This window comes from Caretta caretta, chromosome 1, assembly GCF_965140235.1.
Source record: "Caretta caretta isolate rCarCar2 chromosome 1, rCarCar1.hap1, whole genome shotgun sequence".
NCBI lineage: Eukaryota > Metazoa > Chordata > Testudines > Cheloniidae > Caretta > Caretta caretta.
In genome coordinates, this window is record NC_134206.1 from 247,849,558 (window position 1) to 247,871,991 (window position 22,434).

A 22,434-nucleotide genomic window follows, 5' to 3' on the forward strand; every position below is an offset into this window, starting at 1 on the left:
GAAGGTCTGAGTGGTCACAAAACATGAAGTGGAGTCTATTTGCATTTCAGGCAAATAAGACGAAGCCAGTGCAAATGCAAGCATTCTGTTAAAGCAGCAAATCTCAATATGACGAATTGTTTATTGACCAGTGAAAGTCTCCATGCAAGTCTCCATGCTCATTCAGTCCCAAATTTTTTTTTCTGGGTGGGGTGGGGGGGGTTATGAGGTGGTGGTTTGGGGAGAGAAAGGTGAGGGGTAGGAGAAGAGACAGCATGTGTGTGCTCTAAATCATAACGTAGCTAATTTTAAGACTAGTGGCCACTCAAGAACAAAACTGGTTTCTCAGGCCATGTCTACACTAGCAGTTAAATTGGCACTGCTGTGATCAATATAGTGGTGTTGATTTAGCGGGTCTGGTGAAGATGCTAAGCTGATGGGAGAGCGCTCTCCTGTGGATGTCTGTACTCCACATCCTCGAGAGGCGGCAGCTGTGTTGATGGGAGTGTGTCTTCCGTTGACAGAATGTGGCATAGACACCACTGTAAAAAGACCTAAGTTACATCAACTAGTATAACTTAGATCGATTTACAGCATTCATGTAAACCAACCTTCAGATTTGTCCACATTTGTATTAATATAGCTGAAGTTACTCTGCACAGTGCCAGTTAAACTGAACTACTAGAGCTAAACAGCTATGTAGGTATGAATAGAGATTAACAAAAAAATACACCTAGGAAGAGTGTGTAGGGAAATAAAGCTGCAGATTCTTCTGTAGCACAATTCAAGTTTATTTCATTCATTCATTCTTGCAACAAACTTAAAAATACAGTATCATTGAGCATTCTGATGTCCATGAACTATGATAACGATAAACCCAACTGTGTCAAAATAACTACACTGGTGAAAAGAGGAAGTCAAATATCAAAATGCACAAAGCATTAATTTTCTTCCATCACTACGTAGAAAGATATGATTGTTTCTTCATTTACAAAATATAATTAAGACAGTTCATTTTGAAATTTTGCATGCAACACTGCAATTGCTTGAACTAGGACACTCCACTCTTACCAGCCTCTTCTACAGACAAATTAATGCATTGAATATTGTATTAAAGGAGGAGGAAGCTCCATTTAAGTCTCAAGCATTTATTTTAAATAAGGAAGAGGAGCAGAAGATGTAAAAACCAAGATACATTTTAGTTCTAAAACATTCAACGCAAACTGAAAGGGAGAGCAATAAAAATTAAGTGGATTTCCAAATGTATGCACTTCCAGTTGGCTTTGACATGATATCTAAGCCTTTGTGTTTGACTATTCTACAGTTTCCTGTGTGTAAAAGAATTTACAGTTTGACAATTTCACCCATCGAAGGGCTAGTTAGAAACAGGTAGCCAGGCAATTTCTCACATAAATGTGAGGAAAAGGAAGTGAATGAGCAAACCTATAATATTTCTGTTTTGTGCATGGACAAAAGTGTTTAATATTTCTTAAAATGTGGACAAAAATGACAACCCTTCATGTAGTGCAAAAAGCAAACAAGTTTTTCTTCTTTAGTAAAAACATACATTTAAGTATCATCCTTTATCTATTCTGGCAAAAGTGGCTTGGATTCATATTATAGTCAAATTAAACACACACTTGTCTTGTTAGAGAGTGTTTGCAGTTTTTTTTCCACATGAAATAGGTCAAGAAAAATTCAAGTGTTTTCATAATTGCAGGAAATTAAGGCTAAATAGCCTCTACTGTATCACCAGAAGATCTAGTACAAAGAAGGTTCAAATGATCCAGTACTACAATTATGATCACTTGATCGGAGGTGGGGGGGGGCGCAATGCGGGGAGGCCAAGGCAAAGAGAAAAGGACAATACGGGGAGGCCAAGGCAAAGAGAAAAGGACAATACGAGGTAATGTTATGGCCAGATACACAATTTGTTGACACTACTCGCTACAAACTTGAAATTTTTAAAGAAAGATTTCAGAAAACTGCAATTTGGACTAGTATTTTAATAGCATAAGTAGAGACTAGTTTATGCCAATATAGAAATAATTACTTCAGTGATATCTTACAGAAAGTCAGAATTTGTATTCAGAGTCTACACTATCGTAATGAGATGATAGTCCAGCATTGATTAGAGATAGATTACAGAGTTCTTTATTTTAAAAGGCTTAATAAAGAACAACTAGTCAAGTGTGCTCATTCATTTATCAGTTACTCAGTGATTGATTACAGTTTTTAAAACATTTCTAATCTTTCCACTCTTCTTTGCCATCCATACCTCCCATAAATCCAAGAAACCTATCAATAATGGCTCACTACAGTTTCTCATTGGCCAGAATGACTGTATTCCTGATTTTTTTTATCCTGTGGGGATGCTGCATATGTATAACTCAGTTTGTTATCATTTTACATTCCAAATACAGGGTTGTTTATAATTGAAGTACATTCAATTTTATGCAACATGGTTAAAATATGACCCCAAAATGTCTTAGTATATATTTATCTGGATGGCAATCCCGAAATATTGTATTGCTCACCCTCCTGACATCACCTCAATTCCAGACACGGGAAATCAAAATAAGATTTCCTTGTTTTGTTTAAACATACTCTGCATTAAACATGATGCACATTTTTTGCATGTTACCATAATACCTGAAAGCAGCATATACTGACATCCCAAAGGTAAATATATTCTTTTATATAATGTATGCCTTTAAAAAAAAAAGGTACTGTGAATTGTTTGGGTGAGCTGGTATGTGTCTAATGCAAACTAAAGATGAAAATCAAAAGCTCAGACTTTCGTGGGAGGAATGGGGTGGGAATCCCTTGTTACAATCTTAAATCTGCTTCAATTAGTTATCAGTTCTACTGCTGTAATATTTACTAGTACATTAACTTCCAGATGAAATTTAAATATATTTGCAGGATCATACGTGCTGTAGGAACGTAGCAGGAGCTTCAGAAGAAGCCTGTTGCTCTCAATGAAGTCATGACATTAAAAGAGTGCCTTTTCAGACAGTTGATGAGGAATCGTAGGAAATTCACTAAAAAAAAAAAAATCTTACCTTTCCTCTTGTGGTAGTTACAGATTTCAGTGAAACTATATTTAAGTCTTCCTTTTCCTGACAGTAGAATATAGAAAAGCTCTTCACAGAACTATTTTTTTTGAAACTATAGCAAAAAACATTTAGCAATTTTGATATTAGTTTCTAGGGAGAACATCTAAATAATTACCAGCAGCACTAAGTTTAAATCATTTAAGGTAGCAGAGAAATTCTTCTTGGGTACCAGAGGGCCTGGAGCTTTCACCATATGTGCCTATATCATTTACATTGACATGGTAAATGAGGAAATTCCAACTGATAATCCAAAAGGGTAAACTGCAGTGACATTTCTTATCAGACCCCAAAATATTGTAAGTCAGATTGGTCAGTTCTGGACTAGAACACATTGAGGGTGGGGGAGGGAAATCCTGAAGTTCAATCTTCCCAAGGTACCTTGGCAGGCCTTTGGGATTACAGAGTTCTTAATATAAGAAGGTCTTGCCTAAACCGGTCTTTCCTGATTTACAAGGAGTCCAAAAAGGTTAGTGTGGCATCTGATTAGTCAAGGTGGAGATAGCTCCTTTAACTAGTATCAGAAGTCTTCAGTATTTCAACATATGCTTTAAAGCAGAAGGATATAGCTATCAAGAGATAAGCAACCCAACTGCCTCAATTACTACATTTTATATCATGGCCGACACTAACAACATTGGACTACTGCCTCTTAGTTAGCGTTTTAGAGTACTTAATACAGTACTTTTGTCTAAATTGATCTTTCAACACAAAACTTAATAGAACTAACCAGGGAGGCCTACAACCCAATTAAGTGCATGTTCTTTCTCCCTCCTGCAGAAGAAGTTTGTTTTCACTAGAAATGGAAAAAAGATTGTGTATGAAACAAACCCTGAAGGACACTGATTATACAGATTTCCATTCTCTCCAAACAGATTATCGTTTTGATCGAGACCCCTAGTTAGTTTGATTCATTGAGAATTCCCTCCCCCCAAAGTATTTAGCTGAAGAAGCTGGAAGATACAAAGAGTGACAGACAGGCAGCAGTGTGAGGCCACAGAAAAGACATTAGTTATATCAGTCCATCCATCACTGAAGAAGAGCTTTGATTGCCTGGTTGTCAGTGGCTTCAAAGGCAGTTAGTCCATCTGGGCCTTTCACAGACTTATCAGCACCCTGTAAAAACATGAGAAGATGTGTCACTTAATAAAGGAGTTTGCATCTTGGTATATCGGCAGTTTCTTGTGAAGGGGTTCTGGCACACTAGTCATTACTCACACTGGAGAACTATTTTGAACTCACTAAATTGCTCACAAATTTCCTTTACATGCTGTATATTTCTCAGAAACCACAAGCTACTTAGTTTCATAGCTAAATATATTCAATCTTTTGGTTTTGAAGTTGAGCTAATACACAAAAATGGTTGCCACTCCACTTTGAATGGTACAGAGTGCTGCAGAAAGGTCACATTAAAACTATTTTATGAATTATAGTACATACTATTTACTAGCATAGCCCATTAGATATCAGAAACTGGATGAAAAATAGTGGTTTTTTTTATTTGTTCACATACTTGCTATGATGCAAAGTTCAATAAGTCACTATAGTTCCCCCATTTCTATAAATTAGTAATGTTCTCCTATATTCTCAAAAACAATACAAATAACTTCAAAAAAGCCTACTAAGACACAATGAGGGGGAATCAATTAAACATGACAAAAGTTAGTAAGGAATAATACCGTCCACCATCACATCAAAATTCTCAATAGCCTGCTCACCAAACGTTGTCCTAATTTCGATATATTAGGTCATTAATGATGGCCAAATGAATTTTACAAGACCCAGTGCAGCTTACTATTTAAATAACGTAAAATTAAGTACTGAAATTTGGATGATAGTGGCTTTACTACCCAGCCTTCCACAATATTCTAGGAAATGGAAACAAAGATAATGAACGGCACTAAATGGTTTTGATGTACAAGACCCAAACCTAGCACACTACAGAGTTTTCATCTGGTCAGTCCTAAACTACAGGAATATGAATAGGCTGTTCCACATTGCAATTCAATGTTTCTTACTCGTCTCACTTCCCCCCCCCCCCTTTTCTTTACAAAATTGTCCAATTTTCCTTCCCTTATGTCATGTCATGGCAGTAGGTGATCACTCTATAGTTTGGTGGTGAAGGAGGTGGGGGGGGGGGGAATGAGGTTAAGAAGTATGGAAGATATGTTTGTTTATAGACTTTTTAAAATGGCATTCTAAAAGCGTGAAGCCATAAAATTAGTAGAATAAAATGGAATAACCAAAAGCAACATCTTTCCAAGAAGGAAAGCAACAGCACCTTTTCTTTACATATCAGGTTCAACTACACTTGCAATAGTGTGTACATCTAGAGACACTAGGACCAAAAAGATATTAGAGGAAGCTCAAAAGAGAACAAAAATATCAGATCTGGAAGTAGAGATAACAGAAAAGTTAGAAGTGGAATGGACCCATCTCCATTGCCTTGCACCTTGTGCGGTTAATTATACTTACTTTGCATTTTGTGTAGTCACATTGCGCATGAAAGTGGAGACGAAGGACAAATTATGGGTAGCTTAGCTAAAATACTAAGAGGACATAGTAAGTGTGCAGATTAATGGTGGAAATACAAAAGGAAGTGGAGGTGGAGTAAAAGAACTAATGGGATGAAAGGAAAAGCTATTCAGGAAAGACACTGCCTAAAAATGAAGTATGAGACTGTGCAAAAGACTCCCTGGGAAGAGGAGGAAGACCCATTGGTAGTAACAAGGTTAGATTGGACAAGGTGCCAGGAAGTATGCTCAGTGAATAGAATTACTCTGGAAATAAAAGGATTTCAGAGACTACCAGAACTTTTCCATCTTTAATTCTATTTACTACCCTCATCCTTAAATTTAAAGAATATACTTTTTAAAATTTAATACTAAGACTATACTGATGGAAGAAAAATGTAGAAGAATACAGAATAATTGCTTTAGCTGTATCATAGAGAAGCTATTATGCACTTGGAAACATTTAGTTGTTCCTCTTTTTTTAGTAGACTAAATCCATACATAAAACCTAAAATTAAATTTCACACTTAATATTAATCAATACCAATAAAGACAAGTCCCAGGGCCCCGTTAACATCCTTTGTCGTTAGGCTACCTGTGATAATTTGGGAATCTGTACGATTATTAATTCTATGTAAGATTATGAACTCTATGTACATATTTCTACCACTTCACTCCCGCCCGGTGAGACTGTTGCTGGTCACTCGAACCCTAACCTGCCGCCCATGCACTGGAACCCCTCTTCTGCCCCCCCCACCCCCTCCACACACCCACCAAAGCTCTGCCTCCCCATCCTGTGTAGGTCTGGCATCTCCGCTCACCCCCTGCACCACATCCCACTTTTTTTTGACAAAAGTGGGCATTTGTCCCTTTTGCTCTTGCCAGCTACCCAAGTTGGCAAGAGCAGATGAGACAAATGCCCACTTTTGCCAATAAAGTCAGGATAGCTGGGACAGGGCTTAAAAAAAAAAAAAGGGACCGTCCCAGCCAAAATGGGACATATGGTCACCCTACCGTAATTGTAAAATTGGATAATGAGACTCTTATTCTTGCTCTCAAATTATAGTTGAAAATGTTGCATTACACTACTAGTATTGTTCTGTTGATATATTTGATTGCAATTTACACAAATTTCAACTTTAGTGTATTACATCTCTATACTTCATAGTTCTCGCTAAAGTAATTTAATTTTGAGCTTACATTTTTTCCTGGTAACCCTCAATTGAATAGAATCATTGTAAACATGTGTTAATAGTTTGTTTTTGTTTTGTTTTACATTCAGCAGGTTTGTGAAATTCATATAAAATACTCTCACTTAAGACTGGTAGCATTTTAAACAGCATTTTCAATTTAGCTCATATATTTTAATCTAAAACTGCAATAGCACACAATTTCAAATTAGGTTGACTTTTTGCAAAATTGATTTAAATCAATCTCATACCAAGGATATAAATATCTCTAAGTGAGAACATAAAATAAGGCTCTTGCTAAAATGAAACCATGTTATAAGTTTCACACAAGCCCACACTTACATGATTAAGAATTAGGAACATACTGCACTTGAAAGCAAACTCCTGAAGGCCTTCAATGTAAATGTTTCTTTAAACTACCCCACTAAATGGTAACTTCTCCCCCCCCCCCCCCCAAAAAAAAAAAACCATAACCCAAAACAAACCCAAGTCTAATCTCAAGATAGGGAGATAACTGCTCACATATTACTTAGTGGTCTACAATGTAGGATTTCTCCTAAAAAGGCACTTATTAGCCCTATTTCCAGTATCACCAACTTGATGCAAAATCCCAAATAGAGAAATGAGTGCTAGATTAATTGGTCTCCTTTGGAAATTCAATACTTATTTCCAGTAGACAAGGAACTGTTCAAAAGGTTTACCCTGCAGATAGGGGCCAAGAACTTGAATTCTAACTCTGATTCTGACACTAAATTGCTATGTAACCTTCAGCAAACTACATATGGTGGAACCTGAGTTTGAGGTTTAGTATTTGGACAACACTCACTATGTCTGCAGGACAGGCAGCACAGTTAATATTTGTACATTCTTGTACTTCATTTTTAAAGCAATGTCCATATATTCAATGTAAACTTTCCCTACCAATTGTAATTGGAGTACTGTAACAGCATGGGCAGGCCCCTTCCTCTGAGCTGTACAAATTTCCTAGTGAGCTGGAGTTGAAAGGCTTTATTTTATTTTTTTTAAATCACCAACACCACCTGGTCATGAAAGCTTAGTGAGACGTCTGGGTCCTCTGACATTTTGCACCAGTTTGATCAATGATGCTGCATGCCTTAAATGGAAGGTGGGGACTATATTTGCTAGTTCTTCAGATCATTTTTCCCGTCTAACCAGCAATAATGCTGTTGCCTTAGTGCAACTTGAACCAGCTACTTTTCATCCAAACAGTGATCCCTAGTAGGCCCTGTGACATCTTAGCTGTGGCAGGGGCTGCATGACTGGTGAATGAAGCACACTTGAGTGTCATGTCATGTTGCTGGCAGCTGAGTATGTGGCATCTCCCATGTGATATTAAACAATGGGGGATGGCATGAATCCCTCTGGGACTCCTCAAGTAAGTGCATTTGAAGCAGTTACCCTTCGTCACTTAGTTCTCCTGGGAGAGGAACTATTGGAGCCACTGCAGTGCTGTGCTACATCAGGTAGCTGGGTTAGCAATACCTTGGGGTTTACTCTGTCAGACGTCGAGCAGTATGAGCATGGAAATTCTGCCTACGTCCATGGCTATAAGGTCATCTTTTAGTGCCATTAAGACATTCTGTTCTGCCTGAGTCTGAACCCTGATTATTATGTTCCCAAGATGACATGCTGTAAGAGCTTGCAAGCTGACTGTTAATTAGGTAAAGGATTAACCAGAGATATCCCTATTGGCCTATTAAAAAAAAATACTGGTGTGTTCAAATGATTGAGAGAATCTGATCAGTGTTTATTATAAATTCTAAACAAGTTATTAAAACTGTTAGTAAATATAAGCATAATTTAGTAAAATTAATTTTGCATTTGCTATAGTACACTACTTCAATACTACAAAAAAGCTAACCTAGATAAGTTTATCTAAAGTGTGAGTTATAAAATTGTTTAATCACATGTAGGATAAAACCCACTACATTTTACCTATGATATTACAGTCTAACAAAGGACTAAGTTTCCTCAAAATAAGTGCTCTGGTTTATAAGAAAGGAATCTTTCCTTCAAGTGGAGAGACCAGTCGTGCATTTCTGCACAATGCAAAAAACAGTCATAAGTTTAGGTCAAAATGCCTAAAAAACCCAAGTTTTCAATTTTCAAAACCACAAGGCATTTTCAAAGTGTGGGCAAGGTGATTCTACAGTTTTCATTTATTTCCCCATCTGAAGTGAACAGATTAAAAATGTTAAGCCAGCTTTCCTGCCCTTTGGTCTACTTCACTCTTTCCTCTTTGAGAAAGACATTCATTCCTCACCTTTCTACTCTAACATGCTAGCAGCATTAACCAAAGAAAGCATCTGTAAGATCAGTGTGCTTGTGCCACCCAAAGATCTGCACCACATGCCCCTTAGGGCAACAAAATGCATCTACTGTGTACCACAGAAGTTTTGGGGTTCCCCAAAGACCTCTTCCACTCAGATCCCCATGAACTCAGTTGGACTCCAGTTCCACAACTCAAGTTAGTTTATTTGGCATACAGCACTGTAACGCTGAGTTGATCAGACTCAAGCATAGGGGGTGGCTGTAGGGTGTACCACACACCCAAAATTACACAGCAAATCTCTTTTTATATACACACTTACACATTACATTGCATGTACTATACATTGTATTACATGTTATGAGATTGGCTTGGTTACTTCACAGAAACCAATCCCTAAACAGCATGCTCTGTCCACAACACTGTCCATATATAATTTACCCTTTACCTCATCTTTATGTTCCCAACTTATTTCAATCATTACCTGATTGTCCCACTGGGTGTTTTCTTTCTTTATCTTAGCTCTGATGTGTCCCTTAGCTATTCACCGATCATAGTTAGCACAAACATTCTGTTTTCAGCCTGCTGATCTATTTACCTTCCTAATCCTGTCTTCCAAGAAATGAAGCTTCCCCCATATTTACTCATGTTAACCCAGCCTATAAGAAGTTATCTTTATCTTGTAGCACCCAGAGACCCCACTGGGCTAGGTGCCAACACAATGGGCAGAGTTAATGTCATTTTGAAAGATTCTAGGTCTAGTGAAAGTTGTGTCACTACTGGGGAACGCCACTAGAAACACTCAGAATGGTAAAAGTTTAGGTGTGCCCAATGTAGTGAGATGCACTGAATTATAAGTTAGAGAAACTGATTTTCCTGGTGTCAAGCCCAAATGGTAATTAAGGCAAGGTCTGCATACATTCTGCTACTTTCCAACACATGGGGACAGACATGCTGCAAAAGCTGAGAGCCAAATGGATTGCTTTTTTAAAACACTTATGACACGCTTTTCCGAGATATTGGACTGAGGAAGTTCATAGTAACTTGCCGTTCAGCTAATACTTCACACCACCTCAATCAAGCCAAGAACACACTTCTAGGGAAGATGAACATGATAAAACTTCAAAAATACACATACATTTTGGAAGTCAGTAAAGTGCTAAGATTCTTTACGCTATCCAGGCTCTGTATATAGTCTGGTTTTAGCAGTGGAAGTAATTAGTAGATAAGGAGTAATTTTACTCCAAAGTTACAATATTCAACAACTAAGGGTATTGCTGTAGTTCAGCTCCACTTTGAGGAAATGGCAGCAGGTGGCATTGAAAGATAATACTGTTTTTAACACCATGAGCCCCTTAATTGTACAACAGCTGGAAAATGTGCCTATTAAATGTAAGAATAAAACAAGAATGGAGTCGTTAAAGCAATAGTAAGACCAAATGCACTTGTCCTTTATACTTTACAAAGCAACTGCACTTCTGTACCAAAACTAATTATATTTACGTAGAACAATAAAACTGGAGCAAAGTAAAGTGTAGTCAACAGACAGAATTAGATTCCGACAGTGAAGTTTTCAGGACTGGATAGTATCTGAAAGGTTCTGTAGGACTACCTGAATCCTTTGTGGAGTTTATAATATGAATCCCTACAAATCTACATGAACTTTGTCACCTGAAAAGTGTACTGTCTTAGACAAATCTAGGTTGGAGTTTCTGGAAGTACAAATATGAAAACAGACATTTTATTTTAAGGCTAATTAAATTTGAACTGAATATGATTTGATATCATTTCAAGGCATTTCAAGTTATGACAACTTGAAAAACACAAGTTATGAAAAGTGCAAAATAAATCCCTCAGAGAATACCTTTTTCTAATAAAGACTGACACTCTTCTACAAGTACTCTTACTGATGGGACTAGAGACTGAAATTTTCTATACACAGAGAAGATAGAGCATAGTCAGCAAAAATGGAAATGTTCCCATACCATTTTAATATGCCTCCACACTGACTGGGAGGGACTAGTGTACTTCCAGACTCAGTAGCATCTTCAGTCTCCATTCCTATTGTTTGTGTTACTTTTCTGCCGTGACTATGGAGAGGGCTGCTTGCAGGAGAGATTAATCTGTTTTGTACTCAATGCACAACAGCTGAAGATAATGCCTTTGCTGCCCCCAGCACATGGGAAAGCACTATTGGGTACAGGAACAAAGGGTATGTCTACACTGTGAAAAAAACAACACATGGTAGGAGAGTCTCAGAGCCTGGGTCAGCTGACTTGGGCTCACTGCTAAAATTTGCAGTGTAGACGCTTGGGCTCGGACTGCAGATCAGGCTCTGAGACCTTGCGAGGGCGAAGGATCTCATAGTGTGGGATCCAGCCCAAAGCCCAAAATGTCTATACTGCAATTTTATAGCCCTGAAGCCTAAGTCCCGCAAGCCAGTCAGCTGACCCAGGGCAGTTATGCTATGGGTCTTTTAGTGCAGTGTAGTTGTACCCAAAAAGAGTACAGTTACTAAGACCGCAGCCATTCTGTTTGCGTGTTGGAAGGAAGCATTAGGTGCAGAAATGGTAGCACACATGCATGTTTAAGAGGGAATTTTTAAATATGTTCAAGGGCAGTAAACTTTCAGGATTCTCATGATGCCATACCAAATTACACTTGAGTACGAATTGGAATACTATCAATTCATTACATACATTTGAGAGTTTTGTCACAATTCATCTGGGCAAGATTTAGCAGTTTGCTTTTATGGCTATCTACATTGACAGTGACATTGACTAAAATGTTTCCTGCACATACAATGTTCTGAATCAATTTTGCTTTAGATTTCAAACAAACAGTTAAATGCTCTTCAGAACAGGAAGGTTAGAAGTTTTGGCAAAGAAACCAAATTTTTAAGTTACAGACCAGACCCAGTCCTGAGCTCTTGTTTCTAACTATGTAGCACCTAGGTAGTGTAAAAGACAATAAAATAAGTTTTCAGGGCAGAAACATTTAGTTTTGTACGTGGGCATAAAAGTATTATTACAATGGAAAGAGCACAAAGGATGCCATTTGCTTCCAACAGTAAAGTGGATTCTGAATGCATTAATTTGCTTTCCAGACTGAAAACAAGGTGTTATAGGTGAACAAGCGGAGTCAGAGTTTTAGGCTAGAAGGACCACCAGATCATCTAGCTTGACTTTCTGTCTACCACAAGCCACCAACACCTGCACACAAAACCCAACTGAAATGCTAGAATACATTAGAGATTAACCAAAAGGAACTACAAAACAGCGAAGTTTCTGTTAGTCTTCTCCTTCAGATCTTCTGTACCAATTACAGATGTTCTCTCTCTGCTCAAATGACGGAGATTTGATTCAGAGTCAAGATTTTCTTCCAACGACTTAAGAGGGGCAGTGAAGGGGGCTGCTCCCACTCAGCTCCCTGACGGTAGCCCGGCAGCTGCTTGGGATCTGTCTGGACTCTGGATGCAGAACTCCCCACCGGGAGCGTGGCTGTGGGGAGCTGAGAGCAGGGTGGGGGGGCAGTATCGGGGGGGGGCAATATCAGGGCTCCCCACAGTGAGCCTCCATGCACAGCAGCACAGATCCCCGGGGGAGCCTCCAGGCAGCAGCCTGGCTGGCAGCATGGAGTGGGATGGGGAGCCTGTGGGTAGCCAGGCTCTAGCTGGAGCCACCCACCCACCCTGGTGATAGCCTGGCTTTCACGGCTGCAGCACAGAGCCGTTAAATTGACAAGAATGACAGCCAAGAGTCAATGTAAGTAACACAGTGTCTACGTGGACACTGTCATCCTAACTGCACCAACATAAGCCCTACGCCTCTGGTGGAGGTACTATGTCACTGTAGTAGGGCACTTGCAATCAGCAGGAGCAAAGCTGTAGTGTGTACACAGACAATTAGGTCAATGTAAGCCCCAAGAGTTGGGACTTCTCCTTCTGGGGAAAACCACTGCCTCATCATGCATCAAATTTTAAATGACAAAATAAAGTTCAGGATCCAGTTGGATGAAAGAAGCTATATCAAAAACCTTAATTGTTTAAAATAAATAAAAGGAAGTATTTCTTCAGACAACGCACAGTCAATCTGTGGAACTCCTTGCCAGAGGATATTGTGAAGGCCAAGACCATAACTGGGTTAAAAAAGAACTAGATAAATTCATGGAGGATAGGTCTATCAATGGTTATTAGCCAGGATGGGCAAGAATGGTGACCCTAGCCTCTGTTTACCAGAAGCTGGGAATGAGCTGGGAATACCTGTTCTGTTCATTCCCTCTGGGGCACCTGGCACTGGCCACTGTCAGAAGACAGGATACTGGACTACATGGACCTCTGGTTTGACCCAGTATGGCCGTTCTTATGTTAATGGTTATTCTTACCAAGGCTTCTTTCATGTCTAAATCACATGTAAATACCAGGAACGTAAAAGACAAAGGGATCTGGGCAATGCTGTGTTCTGTGATGCTACAAGAGTTACCTACTGGAGCTGTCCACAAGCTGAAAGGCAGACTTGCAAAGCTATACTCCTTCCACACTCTCTCTGTGTTGGAGTGCAGAGAGTGATTTATTAACTGTGAAGGAAACTTTTATTTAGAGCACTAATATTGTTTGGCATTTATTAACTGCTTTGTAACCTTAGTAGTCATCTAGAACAATTACAGACCTGTGAATTCTTTAAGAACTCTATGAAAAGCCATTAGATTTAAAGTATGTCCCTTAATTTTAAAAATATACATTGTTGAGAAAAAGATTTTTTTTTTTTAAGTAATAATCTAAATGGCAGTTCTATTAAAAAAAAGATTTAACTTGGCAGCAACAGAACATGTTGCCCCATGAGACTCACTTTGGTACGGAGTCTCAAGACAGATTACATGAAATGCATCAAACGTGATCTGCTGGAACTCCCAAGGTCTGAGGATACTTCCTCACCTTCTGGTTAAATAATGGAGTAGCACTGAAGAAAATCAACCACTTAAAATCTCAGAAGAAGCTGTTATAATCCCTCAGACAAATTATCTTTTCCTCTGGTTAGATTAAGTGGAGTGGGGAAGAAAAAACAGGTACTGTCTAACAAGTCTTGAGGAATTTTCTGTATTTAATCCTGTCTCATTTCATCCTTAGACTTTTTTGGGGAAGGTACAGTGTTTTCATGACACGTATACTGTGCCTACCACAATCCCTAATTGTATTTTAGTAGCTCAGAGGTCTGAAACATTTAACAGATTGTGCTTCCTAATTCCCCATTGATTTAAAAAAAAATCAAAACAAACACAAAACTGCCCTGTTTTTTCTCAATTTTTTGCCCAAGTTCTGATTCCCCAAACAACTGCAGTATAGTTTTAGGTTTCAGAGTAGCAGCCGTGTTAGTCTGTATTCGCAAAAAGAAAAGGAGTACTAGTGGCACCTTAGAGACTAACCAATTTGAGCATAAGCTTTCGTGAGCTACAGTTTAGTCCATTTTTTCCTTTAATTTTCCGATCTGAACTCACACATTACTTCTGCATCAAATATCTTTCTGCATTCAACAGAAATTACATGGGTGATTTACAGTATTTCAGTATAACCCTAATTCCATGCAATTGAAGAAACAGGGCTTTAAAAAAAACCACACCACATGTGGGCAAGTTTAGGGCTCACAAGTAAGGGATTTTCGGTGATGGTCTGAACCAAGATTAACTCAAGAAACTGTGTAAGGCTTATCCATACATTATTGCCAAGGCACTTCAACCTTACAAAGCTGTCATTATTTGAGCCCTAAGACTTTTTGGAGTAGAAAGATCTTTGAGAAACTGGGATTCAGCCACATGCCCACATAGAAGGAAAAGGCCAGACTAATTTTCAGTTGAGACCCAACAAGGATTTGAAACTAAGCTTTGACAAGTAAACCTATTGGCTATTAGCCAACTTTTATGCCTCCAAAAACAAGAGGTTTTTTGTTAAATATAGGTCGAAGTAGTCAGAAACAGCATTAGGGAGACCAAACTTCCTTGCCAGGGAGTTCGTAAGTGTGCATGTCACGACTAGTGTAACTTTATTTATATGCAAATCTTGAGAATTTACCGCACACGTCTTGGCAAAGGCGAAGTACAAAAAAAAATTACCCTCTGTTGTAGTGATACCCAGGCTGAGGCTCGTGAGCCTCAAGTGGCTCTTTAATGTGTCTCCTGTGGCTCTTTGTAGCTCATAATATTAAAACACTGATTTAATTAACAACCAATTAGGATGCTTTTACTATGTTATTAACTGACTGTAGTTGACCTGGTATTATTTTATCATTTTGCTGTGAGAATATATAATTATTCTCACAGCAAAATGACTGACCAAGTATTTTAGTATTACTTTATATTCTATATGAAAATAATCACTAAATGTTTCCCATCATACTGTTTAAATATAGTACTATAGTAAATTAAACAATGAATTCACACTACTGTGGCTCTTTTGCGTAACACTGATAGCTATTTTTGCTCCTGAGCCACTGAGGTTTGAGTATCACTGCTCGGAAGGTTATTTTTAAAATTATATCTCAGGTCATGTCTCAAACTCATTTGAAAATGCAGTCTCACAGTTAATGTTAGGTGCATGCTCTGGCAGAAAGGTCTTGCTTTGCCACAAAAGAAGAGGATTACTTCAGCAGCCCAATTTTCCTTCTAAATGGGTATGACAAAGTGCTAATTCATTGCGGGAACCCAAGTATGTTGACCCCCAAAGTGTGCTCTGCACCTCAGAATGTCAACATTTCACACTCCTACTTTAAAACTTCACATCAGTTATATTACTATCCATTGTTTAGGTATTGGACAGTATAAGACCACAATTGCCTTTTGTTAAAATAGGCAAATACAGTTCTATTTTTCCCTTAGATACAACTTTTTCAAATCAAAATACTAATTTAGAACATTCTCAGGAGCCTGGCATAAAACAGTGGGATTTGTATCTACTATTCTGATTAGTATTTCCTAGCCAGCTATGCTTTGCTAGCTATGAGAGTTTTGATGGGAAATAACCAGTATTTTAAAGAAATAAAAGGAGTGATTTTGGTAACCCACCATTTTGGTTTTGTATCGGAGAAACTGGCATTCTCCCTCAAACTATCTTTTACTCTTGTAATGGACAGAAAGGAGTTTGCATATATTTAAATGTCCCCCACCACAAAGTCTAATTCTTGCCACTTAAATCTGTTTTCAAATTGCATAACTAGTTGCAAACAGAGGGGCTAGAAACACTAAACAAGAGTTAGTGAGTTTTGACCCTTAAAGGTTTTAGGGTTAACACAATTCGGAAGGGTTCTTGGCCCTATCTACCACTAATCCCACAGAAAATGTTACTTTTGTCCCTTAGGTTCAGCTTGGCAACTTCCTGATGGTTTATCAGTGCTTGTGTTTTAGGTGATATCAGACAGGCCTGAACCATCACAAAAAGACAACTGATGTGAAAACATTTAATGAACCCAATCTGTCAAAATCATGCCTGTAATAGACTGCAGCCAATCACTATGATTAGTGAGACAGCAATGCCTGAGAACACTATCACCTGCAATCTCAAAATTTTCCAAATACACCTCACTTTGCTGCAAGTAATAAATCAAACCTAGCAAATCAATTTCTACTTTTTTGAGAAAAAAGTCTGAAAGGAAACACAGTCGAGTGTTTCCACTGATGCAGGAGTTCTAAAGGGCTACGACTATGAGAAACAGACACCCCTAACTTTTGCAGAAGCATGTGGCTTAGGGAAACCATGCAGAAAGGGAACAGAAACCATGCACTTCAGGAGACAAGTATCTCAGTGCCATAAGCCTTATGCGAGAGTCTTATCAGATTTATACTGAATCACTCACAAATCTCATGCTAAATATCAGTAGGTTCTTTTGTATTTTATTTTGCACATTAAAGAAATGTAAATGTTTTGCCTCTTGGATAGATTACTTATTACTTAATTATTGATTACATTTGACTTTCATATCACATGAAAATGCTTGTACTTGTAGAATATCACCATCTTAAGATATATTGATGTATTAAACCAAAAGTTCAAATACCTTAACCAAAAGGCCATGCTTCCATAACACATGAAAAACATTTTTGCACTTCTAAAAAGGTAAGTACAAAACTATTATAGTAAATTTTGTTCTATATTTTCATGCCCCCAGGAACTTCAGTGCAACTACATTAGTAGATCAAAGCCTGAAAGAGAATGCTCCCTCGTAACCAATGTCAGTACTGGTAAAGAACTGATCAGAAGTTACTCCTGGGGGAATTCTGCGCCACTGCATATGTGCAGAATTTATGTCCCCTGCAGATTTCTTTGTTTCTCCCCATAAAAATGACTTTCTGACAGGGAAGCAAAGAGAAGCCACAAGAGTGGTCATGTGACCCTCCCCAGCAGTATGTTTTAGGGGCTCAGGGTAGCGGGGAAAGAGGTAAATCACTGTGGGGCAGGAGGCGGGACTAGGGAAGATCTGGATGGTGACTCTTACCCTGCGCCAGGCTCAGCTGCTAGTCCTGGCTAGACTGGGGAGGACAGGATTTCCTCTTCCCTTGCATAGCATCTGGGGCCAGGTCAGACCCACCCCCAGATTTCACCCCCAGCTGAAGGAAGCTCTGCAAACTCCCCCTCTACCCAGCTTCCTGCGCCCATAGCCCCTCAGCTGCAAGGGGAGGGATCCTAGTACAGGGTGCTGCTCCCCCATTCACCCAACCCCCGTGCATCCAGACCCCCCCAGACCCTCCCGCCAAGCCTCACCCACCCACACTCAGACCCCCCAGAATCCCCTCCCCCCAACAAGCCCTTGTGCATCCAGAATCCCCCCTGTACCTGGATCCCCATTGAGCTGCCCACACCCAGACTGTCCCACACAGAACCCCCTCAACCCACACCTGGATCCCTCAACACTAAGCCCCTCCACACTTGGATCCTGCCTTGCTGATCCTGCCTGTCCACACCTGGTGCACCTGTCATGGAGGGGAGGGCCCTGGGGTGTTTCTGGGGCAGGCCCAGTCCTTGTGCTGTGTCAGGGTTGGGTGCAACCTCACTGTTGAGTCCGTGTCCCAGGGGGAACTGCACAGTAATCTCCTACCTCTGTGCAGCCAGTAGCCCGTGCTCCCCAGTGCCATGATGGAGCCTCGATATTTGACACACAAAATTAGCAGAATTTTAAAAGATTGTGCACATAATTTTTATTTTTTTTTGGCGCAGAATGCCCTCAGGAGTAAGAAGCAGCAACTGCAGCAGCATTAAAAGTGGCATACTTGACTAACTGCCAATTTCATATTTTTGCTCCCAGAAAGTTCTTAGCCCCCACTTGAAATTCCGCTGAGCATTTCAAGTCTATAAAGATATAAGTTCACTGAAATTTCAAGCATCTAGATTACTGATGGTTACTCTCCAAGGCCAACCAAATGCTGCAAAATTGCTTTTCCATTCTTACCAGGGCCAACACAGAATCCCAGAGATGGCTTAAACTTTATGAATATGAACAGATTCTAAAAAGAAACGACGTAGCGTTAAGGATGTATGCACTCAATGCTCTATGTTCTTTGTATCTTTCCTGAATATGGGTATTCAACACCTAACGTAAATAATTAAATATGTAATCTAAGGGAGAAGACATTTACTTTGCTTTAATGTTAAAAAAAAAAAGAATCCAAAAGGCTCTAGTGATTTTGTAGCGTCTAAATGGATAGAGCCCTTCACAGATATCCGTGGATTTGCAGGGCTCTATGGAATTCTGATAAGGGCCTCAGAAGGTCCATTGCCCTTCACATCTCAAATTTGATGAGGATGATTGCCTTCTAATCTTGCTTAGAATCTCCACCTCGAGTTGCAGCAGGGAGGTTACTGAAGACTCGGGGCTAAGAGAGCTGAGTTCCAGGAACACTACAAAAGGGTCCCCTTGACTGTAACCTCCAATACTGCTTATGCATCTGTCCCCTCCCCTCCTTCCTCCAACCACTTCCTCCAGTCAGCTGAACCAACTCTGGTACATCAGACAGGGACTTAACTGAATTACAGAAAGTCTGTTAACTTGGGCAGCTGAACTGTTAACTATTCTCCTGTCAAGAGTTTCAAGACCAGCACCCCTTTCTGTACCTATGTACACTGGTAGGTTTGAAGCAGGCAGGGAGCTGTGCCAAAGTTGTGAATGAAGCTACCAGTTCAGCTGAGTAGGGACTGCCAGTGATCCATGGGTGTTCCAAAGGACATGAATTATTGACCTTTACAGTACCATGTACTATATCTCCTCTAAACTAGTCAAATGAAGTCTTCTCTCAATTGTCATTTTTATCTCTAGGATCTCACAAAAAAGTTTCCAGCTATTAAAAAACCACTTAAAATGTGCTTTCATCTCACAAAAGGCTGTTTAAATTACTTGGAATTTTCCCCATAAATTCTATCCTAGCTCTTGACTTACACAGCTTTGTGGGCAGATTTTGTGGGGGGTGGGGTGGAATGGAACGTGAGAGGGGGTGGAGATGGATTTTAGAAAGCAGAAAATTCTGCTTTTAATGGAAACTTAGCCACAATCTTTTCCTGTGGATTTGCCACCAGTCACTCCATAAAACACTGCTTCTTAAGATAAGACTTGCAGATAGGCATGGTTATGACAGTTATAGTATTTTCTGGGATGTAGTACTATGGTTTCAGCTGTCAGCACTACCTCCAATTTTATTATTATTATTAGGAAGTCAGTCTCCTCAGCAAGTGATAGTACAATTATTTTATCTATGGGCCTATAAAACAAACTAAAAATCTAGTCTGCGGGCTACAGCTCTACACACTGTTGCCTTCTAGTGGACATGGTCTCATATAAGGAATAGGTATTACTTATTGAGTGGTTAACTGTCTAGTTTTAAAAAAGAGAATCCTACAGAACATTAAGTTAAAAGCAATTAAAGTTTTAAATAAACTTTCCTTCCTCCTCTCTTCACCTGCCCAGAAAAAAAAAAGAAAAAAACAAAAAAAACATTCATGAACTGATCACTTATGTCCCCATCATATTGAGTTTGAGTTTTACGGTTCAGTCAGGTTCCCAGATGCTTTAGGATTTAGGTTCATCACTGACTGAGGGAGAACTTTCACTACTAAAAAACAAAAACATTTAACATTAAAAACTCTTATGTCACTGATTTTACAGACTTTTTTCAGGGTAAGATTTTAGTTTCCTCTTGGGTATTTACTCCTTCATCCTTCGTAGGAGCAATTCAGTAAGATACCTTATTTAAATCAAGATGCTCTTTTGGAAATATATATATATATATATATATATATATATATATATATATTTTAAATGTTTTCCATGACTGAAACGGGACCAGAGTACAGTTTAAGTCAGCAATTTGCTCTATTCAATCTGGAATCAGAAACCATGTTACAACCATGTAGCATTCAGTTATAGGCATAGCAAGCAGACTTCTGCCTATTCAAAAAGTGCAATATATCTGATTTCTGATCACAGGACCAGTGCTGGCCATAGAATTTTAGGGAGGGCCAGGAAAATGATTCTCCTGCAGCAGATGAGAGGCAAAGAAATGGAGCCCCTTATTTAACTGGAAGAGAGGACAAAGCAGAGCCAGCAGTGGCTGCCTGTAGGTAGGTAAATGTCCAATAGTTAGAAATTTTTAATCTGGGTTAGCCATCTTTAAAACTTGGTACACTATTATATTGCCATTGCCACCTAGAGTATATGAAGTGAGCCAAGAGCTACATCATTAGCATAGTGAATGAGGTAAGCTGTTTTAAAAAAGTGTTTTTTGCAGTAACTAGTATTTTAGTTATGTTGTCTTGCACATTTGTTAACCCTATTTACATTCAGCTTATTGTAATATTTTGTACATCTAACAATAAGAGCAGATAATACTGGACAGTTGCTATGTAAATTTCACACGCAGCAGCACAACGCAATTCTGATTTACAACTTCTGTAGATATTCTTATCTATTTTGTCCCTCCAGAGGTTATACTGAGTTTTGCCAAGATACGTGACAGCTTTAAAAGGGTACACCACGTCTAATCAGGAGAAGTTTAAAATGTAGACTCTCATTATATTACTCACTAAAGAAATTGTACCTCACATAATATTTTCATTAAAACAAATGCATGAAAGTTTTAAAGGGCTGGGTTGAAAAACAGCAAGAGGTAGAAAATTCAGAGGTAAAAATTAAATTTCACTTAAAATGCTCCATCTTCCCCCTTGTGTCCAGGTATTGCAGGCAATACCAAACAATTATTTATATGTGTCTTATTGACTCTAACAAGGCAGGTGAAGGATAAACATTCAGCCTCAAGTTAGTTTCCCTGTTTTTTATCGATCAATGCCAGATGCCTCCAGAAGGTGAATTAATGGACAGATGTCCATGTTATAAATGTTAAAAAGGGACTAGATCCAAAAATTAAGTAAGCATTCACCTAATTTTAGGAGTTAAAAAAACCCACCCACAATGACTGCTAGTGAGAGAGCCAACACAAACTGGACAATTTGGAGAAAGCCTATTTTAACAGAGGCCAAATAAAATTCTAATTAAGACTGTATCGGAAGCAGTCAGCTATGATGTACAGGAATTTTTACATCGGTGTATGCCACAGACAAGCTCAGATTTCCAATACATAGCTAAATATTACAGATAAACCCCAATTAGACTTCAGAGTTACGTATACACATGTAGGCTGCAGTACAAATTTTACAGAAGTCTCAATTATGAGGGCCAAGATAGTTTTGGATAACACTGCATTTGATATAATTGGGTCTTACCTGCATACACTAACTACAAACTTTGAAAGGCTCAAGGTTTCTTTTGATGTCTCCCAACGTTTCGACACTGTAGTTTGATTAACTGTGAAGTATTAAAAACCAAATGGTCCAGACTTTCTTTGTTCTGCAATTTCAAGAGGCTGTCAACATTTTTGCAGTTACGATCTCATCTTGATGGATCACAGCTTGAAAGCTTCTTGCTTCAATGGACCTTAACTTCTTCCATACATTTAGTAGCCTATGCGAATAAGTTGTGCCTATATGCTTTTACTGCTGCCAAATAGAGTAATCTTTAAAGCTCTGTTTTTATGCTCTGTGTAAGAGCAAACAGTTTTCCTGCACCGGTTAAATCATTCTCCTCCAAAATTTTTAAAGCTTTCGATTACTGTAGGTCACCTTGACTAAGCCTAACTTTCTTCTTTATAAACTACACTTTCATAGTAGCATACATTTTGCACTCACTCTTTGAGCAGTTCTTGGTGCACAGAATGTACTCTAACCAAGGCCTTCTCAGAATCTTATATAAAAAGTAATGTACTGACACAGTAAAAACCTCTGGTTTTAAATAAAATCTTGAGTAACCACATACTGCAGC

The 22,434-nt window shown here is 38.9% G+C and overlaps 1 protein-coding gene across 1 annotated transcript in view; it reads right to left on the reverse strand.

Moving 5' to 3' along the window:
* Positions 1-746: 746 nt before the first annotated feature.
* MTPN (myotrophin) overlaps positions 747-22,434 on the reverse strand; it is a 55,699-nt gene continuing 34,011 nt past the window's right edge. Inside the window, exon 4 of the mRNA XM_048830290.2 lies at positions 747-4,211. Coding sequence (XP_048686247.1) covers positions 4,125-4,211 — 87 coding nt within the window. The 3' untranslated portion in view covers positions 747-4,124. The remainder of the gene's footprint in view (positions 4,212-22,434) is intronic.